The sequence below is a fragment of the Heterodontus francisci genome, chromosome 11 (genome assembly GCF_036365525.1).
Source record: "Heterodontus francisci isolate sHetFra1 chromosome 11, sHetFra1.hap1, whole genome shotgun sequence".
Classification (NCBI taxonomy): Eukaryota; Metazoa; Chordata; class Chondrichthyes; order Heterodontiformes; family Heterodontidae; genus Heterodontus; species Heterodontus francisci.
In genome coordinates this window covers 74,485,986-74,509,809 of record NC_090381.1, presented here as the reverse complement: position 1 = coordinate 74,509,809, position 23,824 = coordinate 74,485,986, and the positions used below count along the sequence as shown (strand labels likewise).

At 43.5% G+C, this 23,824-nt stretch overlaps 1 protein-coding gene across 1 annotated transcript; it reads left to right on the top strand.

Moving 5' to 3' along the window:
* Positions 1 to 1,604: 1,604 nt before the first annotated feature.
* On the top strand, positions 1,605 to 2,519 carry LOC137375037 (transmembrane epididymal protein 1-like). Its single transcript, XM_068041661.1, has one exon. The coding sequence runs from the start codon at positions 1,605 to 1,607 to the stop codon at positions 2,517 to 2,519; it is 915 nt and encodes a 304-aa protein (XP_067897762.1).
* The last annotated feature ends 21,305 nt before the right edge of the window (positions 2,520 to 23,824 follow it).

The window sequence follows — 23,824 nt, the reverse complement described above, 5'->3', positions numbered from 1 at the left end:
CCACCACTGACCATGGCCTCCATCATGGCTACTCCACTGATGGTGATCACTGTCTCTTCCATCAGGGTGAGGACATGCAGTTGTGTCTGTCCCCAGCTCATTAGGTGCTGCTGCCTCCAGTTATGCACCATTTTGTCCTAAAAGAGAGAGGAAGTATGTCAGTGAGTGTGGTGCAATATGTTTGGGTGATCTGGGTGTCATGGATAAATAGCTGTTAGCATGTGGAATCTGTGAGATGTGAGTGTGAGATTTGGAGCAATGGTAAGTGTGTGAATGAGGTGAAGCTATGAATGTTAGGTATGAAGTATGAGTCATGATTGACAGAGATTGTTAGCAATGGTGTGGTGCATTGAGTAGTGTGTAAGGTTAGTGAGATATGGCATTTGAAAATGCATTCACTAACCTTGACCACTTATGTAAGTTCATTGCATCCAGGCTCTCAACGCTAGGCTCCTGGCATTGACCGTCACAGCTATCTGGTGCCACTGCCTTCACACAATTTGTACAGAAGGCCTCCTGGCCCCCTCTAGATAGATATCTCTAATAAAGCCTGGCTACCCAACCCGAACCCGACTAGACCCAACTACAAGTATCGGGTTCGGGTCGAAATTCCGAATGCAGCATTCAGGCTCGGGTCGGGTTGGGCTGGACACTGCTTCCGGGAAGTCACGGGATCAGTCTTACCCATGATACCCCACAACTCCTGCTGCAGGAGTAGCCTGCTGCCGGAATGGATGAAGGAGATTTGTGTTGGGCTGGGCGTGAAAAAAAATTAAAGGATTCTGGTCCGGGTCGGGTTTTAATTTTATACCTGAGCCAGGCTTTAATCCATAATCGTCTTCACTTCCTGTACCAAGACTTCCAGCACAGTGCTGGAAAATCTTGGAAGCTGCTCTCTGTCATGTTGTGCTATTCTTGTACTTTTCCCAGGGCAGAATCAGTTGTAGAATGACTTCCAGCATCTGCTCCAGATAGATTGTGCCTCCCCTTTAAGAGGTGCAAGATGGCTTTAAGTACTCCAGGCTAGCTTTAACTTATGCTCAGGCGTCACTCATCAGCACGCTTAATGCTGGCTGCTGGCGACAATTTTTAAATTAGTAGGAAGCACTAAGTTTGCATACTGTCTGCATCAAAACAAACCTGGTGCAATCCCACACCGCGATCCCGACGTTCCTTTTCAGGCCCTGTTCAATTTTGCAGACATGATTCCTACCAATGAGTCACGACTGTGTCGATTTAACAATAACCACGTTAGTGATTTTCCGGGGGGTAATGGATCCTCGTCATAGAAACCCCAAAAGAATTGAGTTAAAAAGAACTTGGCAAAATTCATATGATTACCGTCCTTGACCGGTATTTATTGCTCTAAAGCACGTTAAAACTCGCCCACTTTTCACGTAAAAACAGTGAAGCTTAATCTCGCTGGAATTGACGTTTTGAAACGTGACAACTCACAGAACAGGTGCCTGAATAATAGCAAGTTTGAAAAGGCGTTCCCAGGAAATCGTTCTTTAAAAAAAAGCAGCCTGCCCTTCCCACCCAGTTGTGTGATTTGACAGGTTCACCGCTGCGGGATTTCTTCATTCAGGCAGCCAAGATACAAAATGGGCACCTTTATTGGCCACATCTCACCCGGTTTAGCCTTCCTTTCCTTCGGCATTCTCTACGCCTTCAAGTTTTCGCTGATGGTACTTCGTGGCGAGAAGAACCAACTTATATCTCCTCCCCGGACATTTGGATTTCGGAGCTGTTTGAAGCGGATTCCTGCTGAAGGGGTGATGAAGATCGTGTACGGTACCCTAGCAGTCATGGCAGAGTTCTTTTATCCTCCAGGAGTGTATAAACTGATTCTTTATAACAAGGAGAAACCTGACTACCCATTCATACACCCTAACGAGTGGCAGCATGTCACCATGTATTCCTATTTCGCTCTAAGTGGCTGGGTGGATATTATCAGCCAAGCCTGTCTGCCCAGACGCTTATACCTGTTGGAAAGCATTGCCATCGCCCTCGCTTTTTACATCGAAGCCCTGCTCCTTCATTCCCACATGCATGGAAAAGAGCGGGTGGAAGCCTCTGTGCACACTTTGCTGCTCCTCGCCTGCTTTCTGGTGTGTCTGATCCTCACGGCTGAGATCTGGCGTCCCAATAACCACGTCCTTTGGTTCACCAAAACGTGCTTGGTGATGACCCAAGGAACCTGGCTTCTTCACGTAGCCTTCATTCTCTACAAACCATTCACAGGGAAACCCTGGAAGAGCGACGACATGGCCAACCTAATGTTTGTCACCAATTTTTTCTGCTGGCATATTGCACTGAACATAGTACTGCTCCTGGCGATCTTTTCACTCACTGGACTCTGGCTCCGTCGGTGTTCCCGCCGTGGAGGTGGCTCAGCTTTCCAGGAGACCAAGGAAAAGTTCAGCTTGCACCTGAAGAATGTCGACTCTAGATCAGAATATGGCAAACTCCAGGCTGCGGAGGAGGAAATGCAATTGCTGCAAGAACGTGACTTTTAATGTCCCGGGGATGAAATTCAACTTCGGGGGCAGCACCGTACCGATCAGCAATACACCAGTGCGATCCACAGCACCCTCTCCAAGTTAAATTTCATCCCCTCCGTTTTTACTTTGAGCTACGCCTGAGATGGAATTTATGAGCTTTTAAAAAAAAATTTCATACTTCAGGCAGGTAAGAAATGTAGGGGTAGTGTGTCCTTTTCAGCTTTTATGTTCTGCGCTTGAAGAAGCCAGTTGTTAACAATTATTTTAAAATTGGTATTTCCTACCTGCTAATGAAAATTGAAAATTTGTAAGGATACCTGGTAAGCATTATGATGCTTTTCAGACTGAATGTTTACCAGCTACTTTGGTGACTGCTTCATTATTCATTACCACATAATTCGGATGATCTGGGTTTAATGACCTTATGAATAATTCACATATATGAATGTTGCTTTTTTTTTCTTTGACAATTTCTCCCCTTCCCTCTTCTATCCCAAAAATATTGGGTATAAATTCATCTTGGGTAGATGTTTAAAACGGGTGATAGAGAATTGGCAGCCGTTTTACACTCTGCCTGATTTACTTGCCCATGGAAGTCAATAGAGTGTAAAATGAGCTGCTGATTTGCTATTTCCTACTATGCAGGACTATTCAAGATGAAATTACATTGCATAGACTTGCTCCACAGGCAGCAGTTGCCCTCTTGTACCATAACCAAAAAATAACTGTTCATGTTAGCCTTGATTGAGTGTTGTTAGGCTATTCAACTGGGTGGGGAGGAGTGGGATTAGGAATAGATGACCTTCCCTCCAACAGAAGGTTAGAAGTGGGAATGTTTGCTGATGACTGCACAGTGTTCACTACCATTCACAACTCTTCAGATACTGAAACAGTCTGTGCCTGCATACAGCAAGACCTGAACAACATTCAGTCTTGGGGTGACAAGTGGCAAGTAACATTTATGCCACACGAGTGCTAGGAAATGAACATCTCCAACAAGATAGAATCTAATCATCTCCCCTTGACATTCAATGGCATTACCATCGCTGAATCCCCCACCATCAACATCCTGATCAGAAATGTAATTGGACCAGCCATATAAATACTGTCGCTGCAAGACCAGAGGCTGGGAATTCTGCAGCGAGTAACTCACCCCCTGTCTCCCCAAAGTCTGTTCACCATCTACGAGGCACACATGAGGAGTGTGATGGAATACTCTCAATTTGCTTGGATGAGTGCAACTCACAACAACACTCAAGAAGCTCAACACCATCCAAGACAAGCAGCCCACTTGAGCAGTACCCCATCCATCACCTTAAACATTCACTCCCTCCACCACTGGTGCACATTGGCAGCAGTGTATACTATTTACAAGATGCACTGCAGCAACTCGCCAAGCCTCCTTTGACAGCACCTTTCAAACTTGTGATCTAAAAGAACAAGGGCAGCAGACACATAAGAACACGACCATCTGCAAGTTCCCCTCCAAGTCAGACACTGTTCTGACTTGGAATTATATCACCGTTCCTTCACTAGGTTAAATCCTGGAACTCCGTACCTAATAGCAGTGTGAGTGTATCTACACCACATGGATTGTGGCGGTTCAAGAAGGCAGCTCAGCAATACCTACTCAAGGGCAATTAGGGATGGTCAATAAATGCTGGCCTTGCCAGCAATACTCACATCCCAAGAATGCATATATTAAAAAAAACTTGGCCAAATGTTTCCCTTCTAACCCAGAGGTGCCGAGGCTAATTGTAGCACTCCTACCACTGTATAGCTGAGGGCAGCTAACTGAACAAAGATTAAGTCTCTGTGGCTCACGTCCTCATGGGAATAGTTTGGCCATTTGGAAAAGCATGAATGTAATGTTAACCTTGTAAATCCCCATAGCCTCTTTATCACCTACAGGGCACAAGTCAGGAGTGTAAGGGTCTATACTGCACCTGTTTGGATGGGTGTTGCTTCAATAACACTCTCAAAGCTTAACATGTACAGGATATGCTGCAACAACTCACCAAAAATCCTTCGGTAGCACCTCGCAAACCTCCAACCTCCACCAGCTAGAAGGACTAAGGCAGTAGGTACATGTGAAGACCATCACCTTCAAGTTCCCTTCCAAGTCACAGACCATCTTGACTTGGAGAAATACCACCATTTCTTCATTGTTGCTGTGTCAAAGCCTGGAAAGTCCGACCAAACAACATTGTGGGAGCACTTCCACCAAACAGAGTGCAACAGTTCAAGAAGAAGGCCCACCGACACCTTCTTGAGCACCTTAGGATCGACAATAAATGCTGGACTTGCCAATGACACTCACATCCTGAGAATTAATTAAATAAAACTAAAGATGTATAATTATACTTTTGAAATTGATCAATGGTTTGGAATTTTATAAAGAAGTGTGGAAAATTGGTCACATTATTTTCCATTCTGAACTTCTAAAATTTCATGGATCATGTTGTTCGTACAGTATTGTTACATGAAATTGAGCTGAGGTATAAAAGAAAATCTTAAATTGACAATATCAAATACTTAAAAGCAACCACTATGAAGAATGTTGCACATGGCTTGAAGGAAGATGTAAAAGATTGCAGGTTTCAGATATGTGCAGTGACTGAGTTCTGGCAATGCTTGTGTAATTGTTGCTACAGTATTCATTTGCAAGTCAAAGTTATTGCTTTGTGAGATTAAAACTCCAAGATGCACATAAAATCTGATGACAAATTGCAGTCTACTTTTGCTTGATGAATGTATTTGGGTAGAAGCAATTATTTTCCTAAAAATACAAGGGCTGACATTCCAAAGTGTCTTGGGACATCTTTCTATGTTAAAGGTGTTATAAAAATGCAATGTCTTGTTGTCAAATGTTTTCTATTGATGGGGATCTTACCTGTCAGCCATGTATATCAGGAAGTTGAGGCATGCTGCCCATGGTTTTCTGACTGTCAATCTTAATGGTTTAAAAATCACAGGATGCACTCTCTGAATTTTGTCATACAGCCTACCCCTGCTAATTCAAAGTCCTTTTTTACACTAAAAATAGAATTATTCTCATAATTTGAATTAAACAAACAAGAAAAACTAAAAGTAAGAATTTAGTGCTTAAAATGGAATTCTCAAAAGTTAAATTAAACAACTTGACATAATTTGGCACCTATAAAATTCTAACAGGACTTGATAGGGTAGATGCAGGAAGGATGTTCCCGATGGTAGGGGAGTCCAGAACCAGGGGTCATAGTCTAAGGATATGGGGTAAACCTTTCAGGACAGAGATGAGGAGAAATTTCTTCACCCAGAGAGTGGTGAGCCTGTGGAATTCGCTACCACAGAAAGCAGTTGCGGCCAAAACACTGAATGTTTTCAAAAAGGAGTTAGATATAGCTCTTGGGTCTAAAGGGATCAAAGGGTATGGGGCGAAGGCCGGAATAGGCTACTGAGTTGGATGATCAGCCATGATCATAATGAATGGTGGAGCAGGCTAGAAAGGCCAAATGGCCTACTCCTGCTCCTATTTTCTTTGTTTCTGTGTTTCTATAAGAGGAGTTGACTGTATGCACAGCTCCCAGCTGATAGCATACATTCCTAAATTCAACTTTATAGTGTTTTTCTAATGCCCAGTATAAAACCAATGAATTGAAAGCATTACCATCTGAGGCTTATCAATGATAATGGTGGAATAACATTGTGTCACATCCAGACCAGTACAAAAAGCAGAGGCAATCACCTCAGGTTAAATGCATGCCATACCCGCCTCCGTGAGTCTTATCCTCAAGTCAGTAGATAATATAGGCCAGAGGGTAGACATATTATTGTACTCAAGCCTCTTCCATTCTCCAAAACTTTAAGCACCACCACACAGCTTTACTTAGGTATGTGATTTATAATACAGCATCTATGACTCTACACACTGCAATGCTGGATTGAGCCAAACCACTTGCACCCATAGACTGAATATTCTAACCAATATGACTACAGCACCATTATTCAGTGCAACTCATTTGTGCCAGCAGGTGAGACAAATTAAGTCAAGTTCAAAGCTCTTACCAAAACTGGCAAATGAGGCTGACTCATATCATGAATACTTTGTTGGCTGCAGTGCAACTGGAGGTCAGCATGTTCAGATCCTTTTTTGAAATACTCAATTGTGCAAATGCATAGCGATCACTTAACTGCTTCTTGGTCTTTAAAATATATTCTTTTTCTAATTATACACTCAGTGATAATACACATGAATATTTAATTTTAAAATTGACTGACATGGGAATTTAACTAGCTAGCCTTCCTTTGCAAGACTGTGGAACCTTAATTAACTGTCATGACAGTGCATAATGTAAATGGATAGATAATCAAATATTGTCACATTTTGATCTTGTAATATCCTAGGCCTGCAAATGAAAAGAAGTGCAGTACGTGTAATATTAATTGGCTTTAATCTTTCATAGCATGTGAGGTTGCCTTATGCCACATAAAACATTCTGGTGGATAATTGGGGAGGCAGGAACTTAAAGTATTTATAATAGAGGTGCCAGATGTTTTATTTTGTTGGTCTTCCATTTTTTGGCATACTCAAATTGATATTAACCCCCTCCACCTGATGGAGCAGTGTAGGGAAGGGGTGGGCATCACTCTGTGGTCTGGCAATGATTCAGCCTCCCATCATCGTAACTTGGGTAGCACAGGCATGGGAGAGCCACCCCTCCCCGGAGACCTGCTTTACATTGAAAAGTCACAACCTGACAGTGTCATTGGTGCCGCAAAGGCATTTCAAATTCCATGTTTGAGAGACCCTCACAGGCCAATTCCACCACCTCAACAATGGTCCATGGACTGGCCACCTGATAGCCTTCATCTTATTCCCAATGGGTTCAAGTGGGAGTCAATATCATGAAATGCTAATGAAACTCAGGGGTTAAAATCCTCCAGGCCTTGGGCTATGGGATATGTGATGGCTCACTGCCCGCTTTGATCCGAGCTCTCAAAGTTCCCGGCCCAAGTAAAAATCAAATATATTAAGTGACTTTCTGCAGAGATTAAATGATAGAGCAGCAGAACTGTGCATGAACATGAAGGTACAATGTATGCATGCATAGAACTCTGTGGGTACAGCAGTATAACTGTCTTGCATTTGGAGATCTGCTTACGTGGAATCAGAGCCTGGCAATGGTTTGATAGGTGTGACAAAGGCAATGTAAGAAATTCCACAATATGGGACTCACCTTGAATGAAATATTTGTTTCATTTTGTTTCATTTTTGAGCAGAAACATTTTTGCATCTCTCAGAAAATAATCATCTGTTTTTGCTCACTGGAAGTATTTGTTCAAAAGATCAATTGCAAGGATGTGCTGTGTGATAAAGCAATAGCAGTTTCATAAAATTGCTTGTTATAAGCATGATTTAAAGAACATTTGATACTGTGCGATGAAATCATATAAATATTAATTTCTAAAATAAAATATTTGACAACCTGAATTAACATATGAAAATACCACAAACTCTTTATTGCCAGCCATTGATGAAAAGGTCAAATATAACGGGGCTAATTTTAATTCAACTTGATGGTGGGAAGTGAAATGCTAGTTTATATCCCATTTAACATTGTTTTTCATGACTTCAATGGAGAGTAAAATCAGGTAGGTGTAAAACCATCATTGCCAGTTTCCTGATGGGTGGGTTAGGTTAAAATTGCTGCCAATGTGTTCTTCACTCATATAACTTTTTATACCTGACTACTTAATTATTCCTCTCTGCTGGGCTCTGGAATAGACTGTACATTTTTAAATTGATTTTGGTTTGCTCTGTACATTTATTGTATTGGACAAAAGAGTTCTTACAAATGAATACTAGTTTATGTTGACCACTAAAAAGTTTATCTACGTTAAATGTTTTGTGGGTTTAATTGCAATTTTAAACTTTTAGAGAGCTCTTACTACATTTCTTTCCATTGTACTTTATTTAAAGAAAATCCTACTAATTCATTACTTAACAGATTTTTAAAATTAGTTTTAATATGGTGGGATGGACTTTATATGCAGAAAATCAGTAGACACTATGCATACACAATATAGAGGATTCTCCCCAGTGTATTTGAAGCTTGATTATTTAATATTGCTTCAAATCAGTATTTGGCTTTCATCAATTACAGCAGTATTTAGTTGTAAGATTTTTAAAAAAATCACTCCTGGGATGTGAGCATCACTGGCAAGGCCAGCATTTATTGCCCATCCCTAATTGCCCTTGAGAAGGTGGTACAGTCCTTGTGACTGCTACAGTCCTTGTGGTGGAGGTATACTCACATTGCTGTTATGGAGGGATTCCTAGGATTTTGGATCAGCAACAGTGAAGGAACGACAAAATATTTCCAAGTTAGAATCTGTGTGACTTCAAGGAGAACTTGCAGGTGGTGGCGTTCTCATGCGCCTGCTGCTCTTGTTCTTCTAGGTGGTAGAGGTGGCGGGTTTGGAAGGTGCTGTTGAAGGAGGCTTGGCGGGTTGCTGCAGTTCATCTTGTAGATGGTATGCACTGCAGCCACAGTGTGCCGGTGGTGGAGGGAGTGAATGTTTAAGATAGAGAATGGGTGGCAAACATGTGGGCTGCTTTATCCTGGATGGTGTCATTTCCGTCTTGAGTGATGTTGGAGCTGCCCTCATCCAGACAAGTGGAGAGTATTCCATCACACTCCTGATTTGTGCCTTCTAGGTGGTGGGGAGGCTTTGGGGATTCAGGAATTGAGCTATTTGCCACAGAATTCCAGCCTCTGACTTGCTCTTGTAGCCACTGTACTTAATTAAGGAAAGCCAGCATGGATTTGTTAAAGGCCAATCATATTTAACTAACTTGATGGAGTTTTTTGATGAGGTAACAAAGAGTGTTGATGAGGGTAAGGTGGTTGGTGTATATGGACTTCCAAATGTGTTTGATAATGTGCCACATAATCGGCTTGCCAGCAAAGTTGAAGCCCATGGAATAAAAGGGATAGTGGCAACATGGATACAGCAGGAAACAGTAGTGGTGAAGTTATGTTTCAGACTGGAGGAGGGTAAACAGTGGGGTTTCCCGGTGGTCGGTACTAAGACCGCTGCTTTTCTTGATATATATACATGATTTGGACTTTGGTGTGCAGGGCAAAATTTCAAAATTTGCAGATGACACAAAACTTGGAGGATAGTGATAGATTTCAAGAGGATATAGACAGGCTGGTGGAATGGATGGACATATGGCAGATGAACATTAACGCAGAGATGTGTGAAGTGGTACATTTTGATAGGAAAAATGAGGAGATGCAATATAAAATATGGGGAACAATTCTAAAGGGAGTGCAGGAACAGAGAAACCTGGGGATCTATGCACACAAATCATTGCAAGTGACAGGGCAGGTTGAGAAAATGGTTAAAAAGGCATAAGGAATCCTGGACTTTATAAATAGAGGCATAGAGCACAAAAGCAAGGAAATTACAATCAACTGGAGTAATGTGTTCCAATTCTAGGCACTGCACTTTAGGAATGATGTGAAGTCGTTCGAGAGGGTGTAGAAAAGATTTACAAGAATGGCTGTAGGCTGAGAGACTTCAGTTACGTGAATAGATTTGCGAAGACGGGGATGTTCTTTAGAGAAGGTTGAGAAGAGATTTGCTAGAGGAGTTCAAAATGATGAGGGATCTAGACAGGGTAGGTGGAGAGAAACTGTTCCCATTGGCGGAAGGGCTGAAAACCATTGGATGCAGATTTAAGGTGATTGGTGAAAGAACCAAAGGCGACATGAGGAAAACTTTTATACACAGTAAGTGGTTAGGATCTGGATTGCACTGCCTGATGGTAATGGTAGAGTGAGGGATGTGCCAGGCTATCAGCTTACAGATTGTGGTGGAATACAATTCTGCTGCTACTGATGACCCGCAGCGCCTCATGGATGCCTAGTTCAAGTTGCTACATCTGTTCCGAATCAATCCCATTTAGCACGGTGATAGAGCTACACAGCACAATGGAGGGTATCTTCAGTGTGAAGATAGGACTTTGTCTCCAAAAGGACTATGTGGTAGTCACTCAGCAGATACATCTGCAACAGGTAGATTGGTCAAGTAGGATTTTCCCTCATGTTGGTTCTCTCACCACCTGCCACAGGCTCAGTCAGACAGATATGCCCTCAGGAACACAAACAGAAAATGCTGGAAATACTCAGCAGGTCAGGCAGCAACTGTGGAAAGAGAAAAACAAAGTTAACATTTCAGTTCTGTGACCTTTCATCAGAACTGATGATGATTAATTAATTGACGAAAGTCATAGTTCTGAAACGTTAACTCTGTTTTTCTCTCCACAGATGCTGCCTGACCTGCTGAGTATTTCCAACATTTTCTGTTTTTGTTTCAGATTTCCAGTGTCTGAAGTATTTTGCTTTTGTATGTCTTACAGGACTGCAGCTCGGTCAGTAGTGGTGCTACTAAGGCACTTTTGGTGATAGACATTGAAGTCTCCCATCCTGACTGCATTCTATGCCCTTACAACTTTTATATTTTAACAAAAAGGACTAAGAAAGTTATTTGAAACATGTTCTAATAATCTTCAACAACAACAAATTAGGAAAATATTTGAACTTGCAAAGTTTCCTTTGAAGTACAAGGGTCAATTTTAACCTGGAGCAGGTTTGGTGTGTGGATGGGGCAAAAATGGATGGCGCACCCAGAGGAAAAAAAATCAGAGGGTGGCCCAACCAATTTTAACTGCTGTGATTCACTTTAAGTACAGAATCCTTGGTGATACAGCACAGAAGGAGGCCATTTGGCCCATGGAGCTTGTGCTATCTCTTTGAAAGACCTATTCAATTAGTCACACATCCCTGCTCTTTCCCCATAGCCCTGTAAATTTTGTTCCTTCAAGAACTTATTCAATTTCCTTTTGAAAGTTACTATTGAATCGGCTTCCATCCCCACTTAAGGCAGTAAATTCCAGATTACAATGACAACTTGTATTTATATAGCACCTTTAATGCAATAAAATGTCACAAGACCTTCATAGGAGCATTAGAAAGCAAAATATTACACTGAGTGACATAAGTCTACATTAGGGCAGATGTCCAAAAGCTTGTTCAAAGAGGTAGGTCTTAAGGAATGTCTTAAAGGTGGAAAGAGAGATAAAGAGGTGGAGAGGTTAGGAGGGAGCTTAGGGCCGAGGCAACTGAAGGCATGGCCACCAATGGTGGAGCAATGAAAATCAAGGATTCTCAAGAGGTCAGAATTACATGAATGCAAATATCTCAGAGGGTTGTAGTGCTGGAGAAGATTAGAGATAGGGACAAATGAGGGCATGATAAGATTTGTAAACAAGAATGAGGATTTTAAAATCAAGGGCTTGCTGCCTAAAATACTTTGTCTTCATGTCGCCTCTGCTTCTTTTGCCAAATACCTTAAATCTGTGTCCTTTTGTTATTTTACCCTTCTGCCACTAGAAACTGTTTTCCCTTATTTACTCTATCAAAATCCTTCATGATTTTGAACACCTTTATCAAATCTCTCCTTAATCTTCTCTGCTCTATGGAGAACAACCCCAGTTTGCACATCTGTCCCTGACCGATGCTGGCAGGAATGATGTTAAGGCCAGTGGGCTGGAGTGGGAGCTGAACACCAATGGGGACCCAAGGGAACAGTTCCCAGAATAAGGTAAGTGCTGAGAGGGATGTTGCAAAGCTGATGCTAGTTGGGGGAGGGAGAGGAAAGATTGCAGCAGGGAGATTGAATGAAGGATTCCTTGCGGGGCATGGAGTAGCCCTCCTGGCCTCCAAGAAATCATTCCAAAAATTAAGAATCTAACTTGTCCTTTTCTGACCACTCTGCTGCCTTCCTCCAGGTATTTCTGGTAGATTTTCCACCAGGCAGACCTCAACCCGAGTTCCAAGGAAAATGGCACCAATGACATCACCTGGTTGTGATATTTTCAGTTCCATTAGGCTCCTGTCTGCCTGTAGCGGACACCTCAGTGATTTGAAAGTCGATGAAGATAAAATGCTGCTGAACAGAAACGGAACCACCTCAGGCCAGTAAATAGACTTGCATAAATTTAACCCTTCCCATTTATCATTCGTACCCAGTGGGAGAGGTTAAGTTTGACCCCTACAAGTGTGTATGATAAACAATTGAACAATAATCAAGGCTAGCCCATAATATCCAAACATCCACCACTTTTAAAACCAGTTTTGCAGCTTTGGGATGGGCAAGCCTGCATTCTTTGGCTTAAAATAGTACACCATATTCTTCACTCAAGATTATCCTGTAGCTTTATTTGTTTCTTCTTTAAAGGGATTCACCTCGGATTAAAAATAAAAGCTGGAAATAACTCAGCAGATCTGGCAGCATCTGTGGAGAGGGAAACAGAGTTAACACTTCCGGTTAATGACCTTTTATCTGGGAGATATGTTCTTTAGGAATTGGCTAGCTCAGTCGGTAGTGTTGCTGCTAAGCCAATCTTGGTGATGGCCATTGAAGACCCCCACCCTGCTTGCGGAAGCAGCAAGTGGCCCTTAATTGGTCACTTAAGAGGCTCAATTGGGTTCTGGGTGGGTGGCTCGTCTGCCACTTTTCCTGCCATTGGTAAAATTGCATGGCAGCGGGAAGATGTCAGTCACTCCCCCGACGCCTTCCCACACCATTTTTTAAAATTCATTCATGGATTTGGGCGTCGCTGGCCAGGCCAGCAATTATTGGCCATCCCTAATTGCCCTTGAGAAGGTGGTGTGAGCTGTATTCTTGAACCGCTGCAGTCCATTTGGGGTAGGTATAGCCACATTGCTGTTAGGAAGGGAGTTCCAGGATTTTGACCCAGCGACAGTGAAGGAATGGCGATATAGTTCCAAGTCAGGATGGTGTGTGACTTGGAGGGGAACTTGCAGGTGGTGGTGTTCCCATGCATTTGCTGCCCTTGTCCTTCTAGTTGGTAGAGGTCGCGGGTTTGGAAGGTGCTGTCTAAGGAGCCTTGGTGCATTGCTGCAGTTCATCTTGTAGATGGTACACACTGCTGCGTCGGTGGTGGAGGGATTGAATGTTTGTAGATGGGGTGCCAATCAAGTGAGCTGCGTTGTCCTGGATGATGTCGAGCTTCTTGAGTGTTGTTGGAGCTGCACCCATCCAGGCAAGTGGAGAGTATTCCATCACACTCCTGACTTTTGCCTTGTAGATGGTGGACAGGCTTTGGGGTGTCGGGAGGTGAGTTACTCACCGCAGGATTCATAGCCTCTGACCTGCTCTTGTAGCCACAGTATTTATATGGCTACTCCAGTTCAGTTTCTGGTTAATGGTAGCCCCTAGGATGTTGATAGTAGGGGATTCAGCGATGGTAATGCCATTGAATGTCAAGGGGAGATGGTTAGATTCTCTCTTGTTGGAGATGGTCATTGCCTGGCACTTGTGTCGCGTGAATGTTACTTGCCACTTATCAGCCCAAGCCTGGATATTGTCCAGGTCTTGCTGCATTTCTACACGGACTGCTTCAGTGTCTGAGGAGTCATGAATGATGCTGAACGTTGTGCAATCATCAGTGAACATCCCCACTTCTGACCTTATAATTGAAGGAAGGTCATTGATGAAGCAGCTGAAGATGGTTGGGCCTAGAACACTACCCTGAGGAACTCCTGCTGTGATGTCCTGGAGCTGAGATGATTGACCTCCAACAACCACAACCATCTTCCTTTGTGCTAGGTATGACTCAAGCCAGCAGAGAGTTTCCCCCCGATTCCCATTGACCTCAGTTTTGCTAGGGCTCCTTGATGCCATAGTCAAATGCTACCTTGATGTCAAGGGCAGTCACTCTCACCTCACCTCTTGAGTTCAGCTCTTTTTTCCATGTTTGAACCAAGGCTGTAATGAGGTCAGGAGCTGAGTGGCCCTGGCAGAAACCAAACTGAGCGTCACCAAGCAGGTTATTGCTAAGCATGTGCCGCTTGATGGCACTGTTGATGACACCTTCCATCACTTTACTGATGATTGAGAGTAGGCTGATGGGGCGGTAATTGGTCGTGTTGGACCTGTCCTGCTTTTTGTGTACAGGACATACCTGGGCAATTTTCCACATTGCAGGGTAGATGCCAGTGTTGTAGCTGTACCTGAACAGCTTGGCTAGGGGCACGGCAAGTTCTGGAGCACAGGTCTTCAGTACTATTGACGGAATATTGTCAGAGCCCATAGCCTTTGCAGTATCCAGTGCCTTCAGTCGTTTCTTGATATCACGCGGAGTGAATCGAATTGGCTGAAGTCTGGCATCTGTGATGCTGGGGAGTTCAGGAGGAGGCTGAAATGGATCATCAACTCGGCACTTCTGGCTGAAGATTGTTGCAAATGCTTCAGCCTTATCTTTCGCACTGATGTGCTGGGCTCCCCCATCATTGAGGATGGGGATATTTGTGGAGCCACCTCCCCCAGTTAGTTGTTTAATTGTCCACCACCATTCACGGCTGGATGTGGCAGGACTGCAGAGCTTAGATCTGATCCGTTGGTTATGGGACCGCTTAGCTTTGTCTATCGCCTGCTGCTTACGCAGTTTGGCACGCAGATAGTCCTGTGTTGGAGCTTCACCAGGTTGCAGGCTTCCCACTTCCCAGCCCGTCGCCAAAGAGCTGATAAAATTCAGCCCATTAACTCTGTTTCTTTCTCCACAAATGCTGCCTGTCCTAGTACGTTTTTCCAGCATTTTCTGCTTTTATTTCAGATTTCCAGCATCTGCAGTATTTTGATTTTGTATTACTTCAGATTATTTCTGATGAGATGATTTTAAATGATGAAAAGGCCTTTTGAGCATCCCTGATTTAAGTTTGTTATGACCAGATGAGAAAGGGGTCTAGGGGTCCCCCTCAGCCTTCGCCTGGTCTTACTGTAACAAGGTTTAATTTTTAAAACACCATGTTTATAGCTTTCCCCTTGGTGAATTCTTGTTCACTGTTTTCCAATGATAAGGCAAAGAAACCAGCACAAACCCATTTTCTCAGGGTTAAAGAAGAAAGGTTGAAATTTATTAAACTTGAACTTAAACTCTAATTCGGTTGACGCGTATGGATACACGACGCGCCCAGGCTAGCATACATATGTGATACAGACATGCAAATAGATACAGAAAAGAGTAGAAGAAAAATAAAGTGGAAAAGTTTGAGGCAATATCTGAAGAGTTTTGTTATGGTTCTTCGAGCTCATTGTAGAATCCTTGATTGTAGGTAGATCTTGCTTTTCGTTGGGGGCCAAGTATTCTTCTTAAACCTTGTTCGCTTTGGAGACTTTTTTCTCTTGCCGTTCATGTGTCTTCAGTGGATTAAGAGGCTTGTGAGAAAGAGATGGGTGCAGACAGGAGAGATCTTCTCAGTCCAGGAGCAAATAGTCTTTCTGTCAAACTCTCTGTGGCTCATTCAAAAAACCCTGGAGCAACCAGTTAGTCATGTGACCAGCTGGTCCAACCATTCGTGGCCTCTGTGGATTGCATCACCCCAGCAGGCCCTGGAGTGCGCTTCCCCCACCCCCACATTGTCTATTGTGGGTTGAATGTGTCAGGGAATGGTCCTTTGTCTACACAGGCACCATCTGTTAGTGTGCAAAAATGCTTTTTTTCAACCATGGCTGATCTGTTCAACAAGTCATTTCCTCACTCCAGCATCAGTTTAAAATCAATGTTCATATGACAAACCCAATGTGCCTCATTATTGGCAGGTAGGGGTCTGCATGACCACTCCACACCCAGCGGAATGAAATGCGATTTGAGAAAAGCGCATTTCATTAAAAGGGTCGAGAGAAAATATAAGATACAGAAAAAAACATGCATTTCTCTCATTCATTCCCATTCATTCATAAATCCTAAAACGTATTACAGCCTGTCTTTTCTTGGTGCCAGTGCTGCTTTAATTGCCCCTTTTTTGGCATATCAGTAGAGATGTATTTCTTTGGGGAAGTTTTTCTTCAGTTTGCCCATTTCCATGGCTGCCTAGGGTCTTTGAGATGGTCAGGTTTAATTAGCCGTGAGTTGGAATTTTTTTTTCAGGACAGTCAGTAGTGGGTGGGTCTATCCTGAACTCTCTTTCACTGCTTTGTTGAGTCTTGCAAAGGCTTTTGACATCAGGGGATGGGTGGTTCGCTTTTTCTCTGACTGTGGAGGAGGATTTTTTGCAAATCTCCCTTTTGTCCTCTGGGACACTCCTGCCTGCAGGTATTTGTACAGACTCTACTGCACTCCCCTGTGGCACTTCGACTAGGTGAGGCATTACCCTCACAGTCTCTCTGTCCCTAGAGGTCTTTCCTTGTCTCTGAAGGTTCCTGTAACTGTTTTAGCAACTCTGGTGGGGTGCTTTTAGTATCTACATTTACATAGGAGGATGTGAGGTCTAACTTTTCATATTTTTTGGGGATGGCTGACCAGACAGTAGGGGTTTTCATCCGGGATTCCTCCCGGACTTCCTTTAACCTGCCCTCATGGTCATTTCTTCCCCTTCCTTGTCTAACCTTTTGCCAGCAGTGTGCCTGCCAGTCCCTTTTTGTTCTCGGTGGGGGTCCCTTGCAGTTCACCAGCCCTCTGCTGGAGGGTTCTCCTAACACCGATACAGGACTTAGGGGTGCAAGTTTCACTGTAGGTTGGGGTTTCCCCTCAACCTGGCACGTGTGACAACTCCTGCGGTGCTGCACCACATCCTTGTGGAGCTTTGGCCAATCAAAATGCTGTCTTATGCGGGCTTTGGTCTTTCGTGCGGGGTCCGTCTTCTGCCACTGCCCTGTCTCTCTGACCTCCTGTGGTCTTTCTTTCATTACTGGGGAGGCTACCACCTTCACCCCCGCATGATCATTACCTCGGAGCAGTTCAACCCCATCCACAGGCAAACTAGGGACAATCCTCACAGTCACTGGTCCTGAAACTAGGTTGCACACCAGGTGCACCCGCTGTACAGATACAGGCATACACTGCCCTCCAATACCATTCACCTCCATTTTGGTGTTCACTGCACTCTCTGGGGGAAAGGTCAGGCCTTTTCCCAGTAAAAGGGATCTGGTCGCCCCTGTGTCCTTGAGAATTACTATGGGCTTGCTTGTCCCATTCGAGGGGTATGGGGTTACATTCCCTTCACACACAAAACCCTGATAACCTTCAGGAATCCTATTAGCTTTTCCTGCACTTGCCGTAGTAAGCTTCCTGGGTTTAACTCTTACTGCAGTTAAAGCCACAGCTTGTTCTAATGTGCTTTCCATCAGGTTCCATGTCTTCATTGAGATGGTGTGCCCTGATTAACCCTACAGGTTTTCCCTTTAGTTTCCAGCAGTCAGCTTTGAAATGCCCTGCTTTATTACAGTGGAAGCACACAGTTCTGTGGGTCTAACTCTTGCTCACTGCACCTTCCTTTTTGGCTCGAGGAGGGCCCCCCTGTGTCTCCTGCTTTCCTTTCTCTCCCAAAACTGCTTGGCTTCTTTCACCTTCCCACCCTTTGTTATTTTTGCATTTGTGGGGATGACTAGGAAAGGTTCTCCCCGGTAAACCGACTTATAAATTAAAGCAAACTCATCGGCCAGAACAGCCGCTTGCCGGGCTCCCTGAACCCGCTGCTCCTCTACATGGGTCTTTATTGATAATGCAAGAGAGTTTTTAAATTCCTCTAGCAGAATTACTTCTCTGAGAGTCTCATAGCTGAGCTGTACTTTAAGAGCCTTCAGCCACTGGTCAAAAGCCAGCTGCTTACTTCTTTCAAACTCCAGATAAGTTTGATTAGCTTGCTTCTTGAGGGTTCTAAACTTTTGGCGATAGGTTTCGGGTACTAATTCATACGCCCCGAGGATAGCATTTTTTGTCAGTTCATAATTTGATGAACTCTCATCTGGCAACTGGGAATAAATCTCATGGGCCCTTCTGGTTAGCTTGCTTTGTAATAAAAGAGGCCAGGTCTCAGCTGGCCATTTTAGCTGCCTTGTCAGTTTCTCAAAGGACAGAAAAAATTCTTCTACATGTTCCTCATTGAATTTAGGAATTAGTTGAGCTAGTTTTAACAATTCTGTACCCAGCTCTGAATTGTGCTCCTCCATATTGGCCATGCTTTCACCAGGGTTACTCTGTCACCCCCTAGTTAACTCAAGCTGCTTCAGTTCTCTTTCTTTGCATTCCTTCCGGAATATTCTTTCTCTCTCTATCCCCTCTCGTTCCTTCTCCTCTCTTTCATTTTCTTCAGGTTCCTTCAGGAAGGCTCTTTCTTTCTCCCTCTCCCTTTCCTCATAGTCAAGTTTCCTCTGTTCTAATTGTATCCTTGCTAACAATACCCTGTCAGAGTCTGCTTTTAACCCTGTTTCTTCTTCTTCAGATTCAAGGGAAAAATGGTTGGCCACTAGCCTTAGGAGTTCTGACTTTCTAGCCTTGCCAAGTACAGTGACCCCCCCACTGCTCAGCCATTTTTCTCAACTCCTCCATAGACAGTGCTTTTAATGTAGCCCCAGTTACTTCACCCTGGCTTGCAGAGCTACTCACTTTAGTTGCAGACATGTTAGTATTCAATCACACACAACCACAAGAAAACCTGTATTGAAATCTTGCTTTTTTTTTTGATTGGGAACAATTTGGCTTCCCACTTCCAATTTCTCTCATTTATCTGTGGGTCAATTCCGATTACTAGCAACAAAATTTCTGTTACGACCAGATGAGAAAGGGGTCTAGGGGTCCCTCTCAGCCTTCAGCTGGTCTTACCACAACAGGGTTTAATTTTTAAAACACCGTGTTTTTAGCTCCCCCTTGGTGAATCCTTGTTCACCGTTTTCCAATGATAAGGCAAAGAAACCAGCACAAACACATTTTCTCAGGTTTAAAGAAGAAAGGTTGAAATTTATTAAACTTGAACTTAAACTCTAATTCGGTTGACGCCTATGGATACACGACACACCCATGCTAGCATGTATATGTGATACAGACATGCAAATAGATACAGAAAAGAGCAGAAGAAAAATAAAGTGGAAAAGTTTGAGGCAATATCTGAAGAGTTTTGTTACGGTTCTTCAAGCTCACTGTCGAGTTCTTGATTGTAGGTAGAACTTGCTTTTCGTTGGGAACCAGTATTCTTCTTAAACCTTAAAATAAAAGCAAAATACTGCAGATGCTGGAAATCTGAAATAAAAACAAGAAATGCTGGAAATACTCAGCAGGTCTGGCAGCATCTGTGGGAAGAGAAGAAGAGTTAACATTTCAGGTCAGTGACCTTTCTTTGGAACTGACAAATATTAGAAATGTCAAAGGTTATAAGCAAGTGAGGCGGGGGTGGAGCAAGAGATAACAAAGGAGAAGGTGTAGATGGGACAAGGCCACATAGCTGACCAAAAGGTTATGGAGCAAAGACAAACAAAAGGGGGGCACAGTGGCGCAGTGGTTAGCACCGCAGCCTCACAGCTCCAGCGACCCGGGTTCAATTCTGGGTACTACCTGTGTGGAGTTAGCAAGTTCTCCCTGTGTCTGCGTGGGTTTCCTCCGGGTGCTCCGGTTTCCTCCCACATGCCAAAGACTTGCAGGTTGATAGGTAAATTGGCCATTATAAATTGCCCCTAGTATAGGTAGGTGATAGGGACAGGTAGGGATGTGGTAGGAATATGGAATTAGTGTAGGATTAGTATAAATGGGTGGTTGATGGTCGGCACAGACTCGGTGGGCCGAAGGGCCTGTTTCAGTGCTGTATCTCTAAATAAAATTTAAAAAATAAAATATGTTAATGGTGTGTTGAAAGACAAAGCATTAGTACAGATAGGGTGTTAACGGACTGAAGATTGAACAGCAGCAAGTACAAACATGAAAAAAAACAGTGGGTAAGCAAACTGAACAAACTACAATGAAATGAAATAAACATACAAAAAAATTGTAAAAAAGAAAAAATAACTAAAGATAAAAGTAAAATGGGGGGCCCCGTCATGCTCTGAAATTATTGAACTCAATGTTCAGTCCGGCAGGCTGTAGTGCCACAAATGCATGATTTCTTAAGGGAAAATCATGTTTAACTAACTTGCTGGAGTTTTTTGAGGAGGTAACAGACAGGGTTGATGAGGGCAATGCTGTTGATGTGGTGTACAAGGACTTTCAAAAGGCATTTGATACAGTGCCACACAACAGACTTGTGAGCAAACCTGTAGCTGGTGGAATTAAAGGGACGGTAGCAACATGGATACAAAATTGGCTGAGTGACTGGAAACAAAGAGTAGTGGTTAATGGATGTTATTTCGGGCTGGAGAAAGGTTTGTAGTGGTGTTCCCCAGGGATCAATGTTGGGACCCTTGTTTTTCATGCTATATATTAATGACCTAGACCTTGGTGTACAGGGTGCAATTTCAAAGTTTGCAGATGATATGAAACTTGGAAGCATTGTGAACTGTGAGGAGGATAGTGTAGAACTTCAAAAGGACATAGACAAGTTGGTGGAATGGCCAGACAGGTGGCAGATGAAGTTCAATGCAGAGAAATGTGAAATGATTCATTTTGGTAGGAAGAACATGGAGAGACAATATTGAATAAAGGGTACAATTCTAAAGGGGGCGCAGGAGCAGAGGGACCTAGGTGTATATGTGCTTAAGTCATTGAAAGTGGCAGGACAGGTTGAGAGAGCGGTTAATAAAGCATACAGTATCCTGGGCTTTATTAATAGAGGCATTGAGAACAAGAGCAAGGAAGTTAAGTTGAACTTGTATGAGACACTGGTTTGGCCTCAGTTGAAGTACTGCATCCAATTCAGGGCCCACACTTGATGAAAGATGTGAGGGCATTGAAGAGAGTACAGAAAAGATTTACGGGAATGGTTCCAGGGATGAGGAATTTCAGTTATGAAGATAGATTGGAGAAGTTAGAACTGTTTTCCTTGGAGAAGAGAAGGCTGAGAGGTGATTTGATAGAGGTATTCAAAATCATGAGGGGTCTGGACAGAGTAGATAGGGAGATAAAGGCCTGCTCGGGTTTGCAAATGAAAGCTGACCCGAGCCCGACAGAACCACATCCGAACCGAGCCTGACCTGGTCTGCATCCTTTTAATTTTTTCCTGCGCCCAACCCGACCCAACCACCAGAATAAAGTTGATTATATTAAAGAGGTTGTGCTCTACCTTGGATGGAATCACTCACTGCAGACTAGTGCGGAGTCCATATGCATGTTTCCCGCCTTGGCGCCCGGGCTGTCACTGTGTCTGAAACGATCCGACCTGAACCGACCCAAGCCTGAATGCCGGACTCGGAAGAGCGGCCTAACCCAACACATGCCGTCGGGCTCGGTCGGGTAGCCATGCTCTATAGGGAGATACTGCTCTCACTCGTGAAAGGATCGAGAACGCGAGGGCACAGATTTAAAGTATTTGGTAAGAGGAAAAACTTTTTCATGCAGGAAGTAGTTAAGGTCTAGAATGCGCTGCCTGAGAACGTGATGGAGGCAGGATCAATTGAAGCATTCAAAAGGGAATTAGACAGTTATGTGAAAAGGAAAAATGTGCAGGGATACAGGGAGAAGGCAGGGGAATGGAACTGAGGGAGTTGCTCTTTCAGGGAGCCGGTGTGGGCATTATGAGTTGAATGGCCTCCTTCTGCGCTGTAACAATTTTGTGATTCGCTGAAATCGGAAAGGTCAGGCCTGGCAATCCCAGCATTGGGCCCCATGGCGAGCCGCTGCCAGTGGAATTTTCCGGCCCCCTGCCACCGGGCCCGACGTTGGGAGCTCAACAAAATCCCAGCTGAGCTGGGAGGCTGGAGTGGTGCTAAAATGGTGGGAAAAGGTGCCAGGAGGGAAGACAATGTGCTTACGTTGTGAGTGAATATTACCAAAGGCGGCTGGGCTGGTAGGAGGAGGTCATTCTGGAACATGGCAGGAAGGTAATTAAACCTGTTAAACAGGAATTAACGGTGATTTTACTCTGTTTTTTTCCATTTTACAAGAGGCGCATCAGAACAATGGAGCTTCAGAGCCTCATCAGCTATAATGAGGCTAAAGCTCAGTGGAAGGTCATTGTTGGTTGTGTTATGACCAAGGCGGGAGTAATACAGTGTTAATTGAGTCCCACTACTCCATAGGTCACAGTATATTAGTTAAGTTTCCCACTTACAGGAACTTAGCCAAATTAAACACTTTATTTGTCTCCCAGAATAAAACACGCTAAACCAGGTTTCTTTAAACAATAACAAAATTAACAATTTATTAATAAACCAAGTTTTAAACGATAATGAGATGTATCAATATGTATGAAAGATTTTATAACTCTTTAATCTTCCTAACCCTCATGCACACACATACATTCAATTAACAACGGTTAACTGGGGAAAATGGATATATTGATTTTAGAACAGTTTCTTAGCAATATTAAAATAATTGGGTTGTAACTTCTGGTAGGATATTTCTGGATCAGTGATGTGACCCAGAGTCAAATAGTTAGATGCCACTCAAAGTCTCTCCAGGCAAGTTTGATAAACTGTCTGTGATGGGTAGGCATTCAAGGCAATTCATCTGCAGCAGGCGTCACACAGATATTTCAGCTTAAGGTGTAGCAACAGGTCTACTTAAACTTTTAAAGTAGCAGTCTAACAGTAGAGACTTTCTTGAGACGTCAGGATCTTCCACAAACAACACAAAAAGCAACAGAACTCACTCTTGAGGCAGAGATTCTTGACTGGAGACAACAGCAACCTACCACACCCGAAACAAAGGGCTTCCTTTCTCCAAAGTAGTGTTTCTCCACAGAGTGTAGCAACTCCTCTTTCTCTGGGTCTTTTCTCTCTCATCAGGCAGGTCAAAACCTCACCTTAAATGTAGCACTTTCCTTGAAATGCAAAGCTTATTTTCAGAGAGAATACTTATTTTTCTAGTCTATCCACAAATCACAGTCCCAGTTCACTGCTAACTGCTTCCCTGGACTCTTCACACTACAGAACTGAAACCAAAGTCCTTCCACAAAAGTCACAAGGCTGTCGTAAAATCTTCCTGTTGCTTGGATACAAATTGCCTTTCAGTCTGCACTTCAAATATCACAACAAGTCTCTGCAGGTATCGTTCACAGAAAGTCCTTTTTGTCAGTCTTAACGGCACACAGACCTCTTACTTTTAAAAAAAAACAAAACTCTTACGACAGTTGCAGTCGTCAGCCATTGCGAGAGGTAACATGTCTTGGTAGGGTTTGTAATACTAAGTAATAGCAATCGAGAGCAAAGAAAAACGTGGCTAGCATGGCAGGGGCATTCTGCATGAGTGTCCTCTCTGACTTGGCACTTGTATATGCAGAGTAAGTGGGGGGGGGGCGGGTGTTGTGGAGGGAGGGGGTTGGTGGGAGGCCCGGAGAACTGAGTGCAGCTATTTGCCCTGGGCCTCATTCACTCAGGCTTTG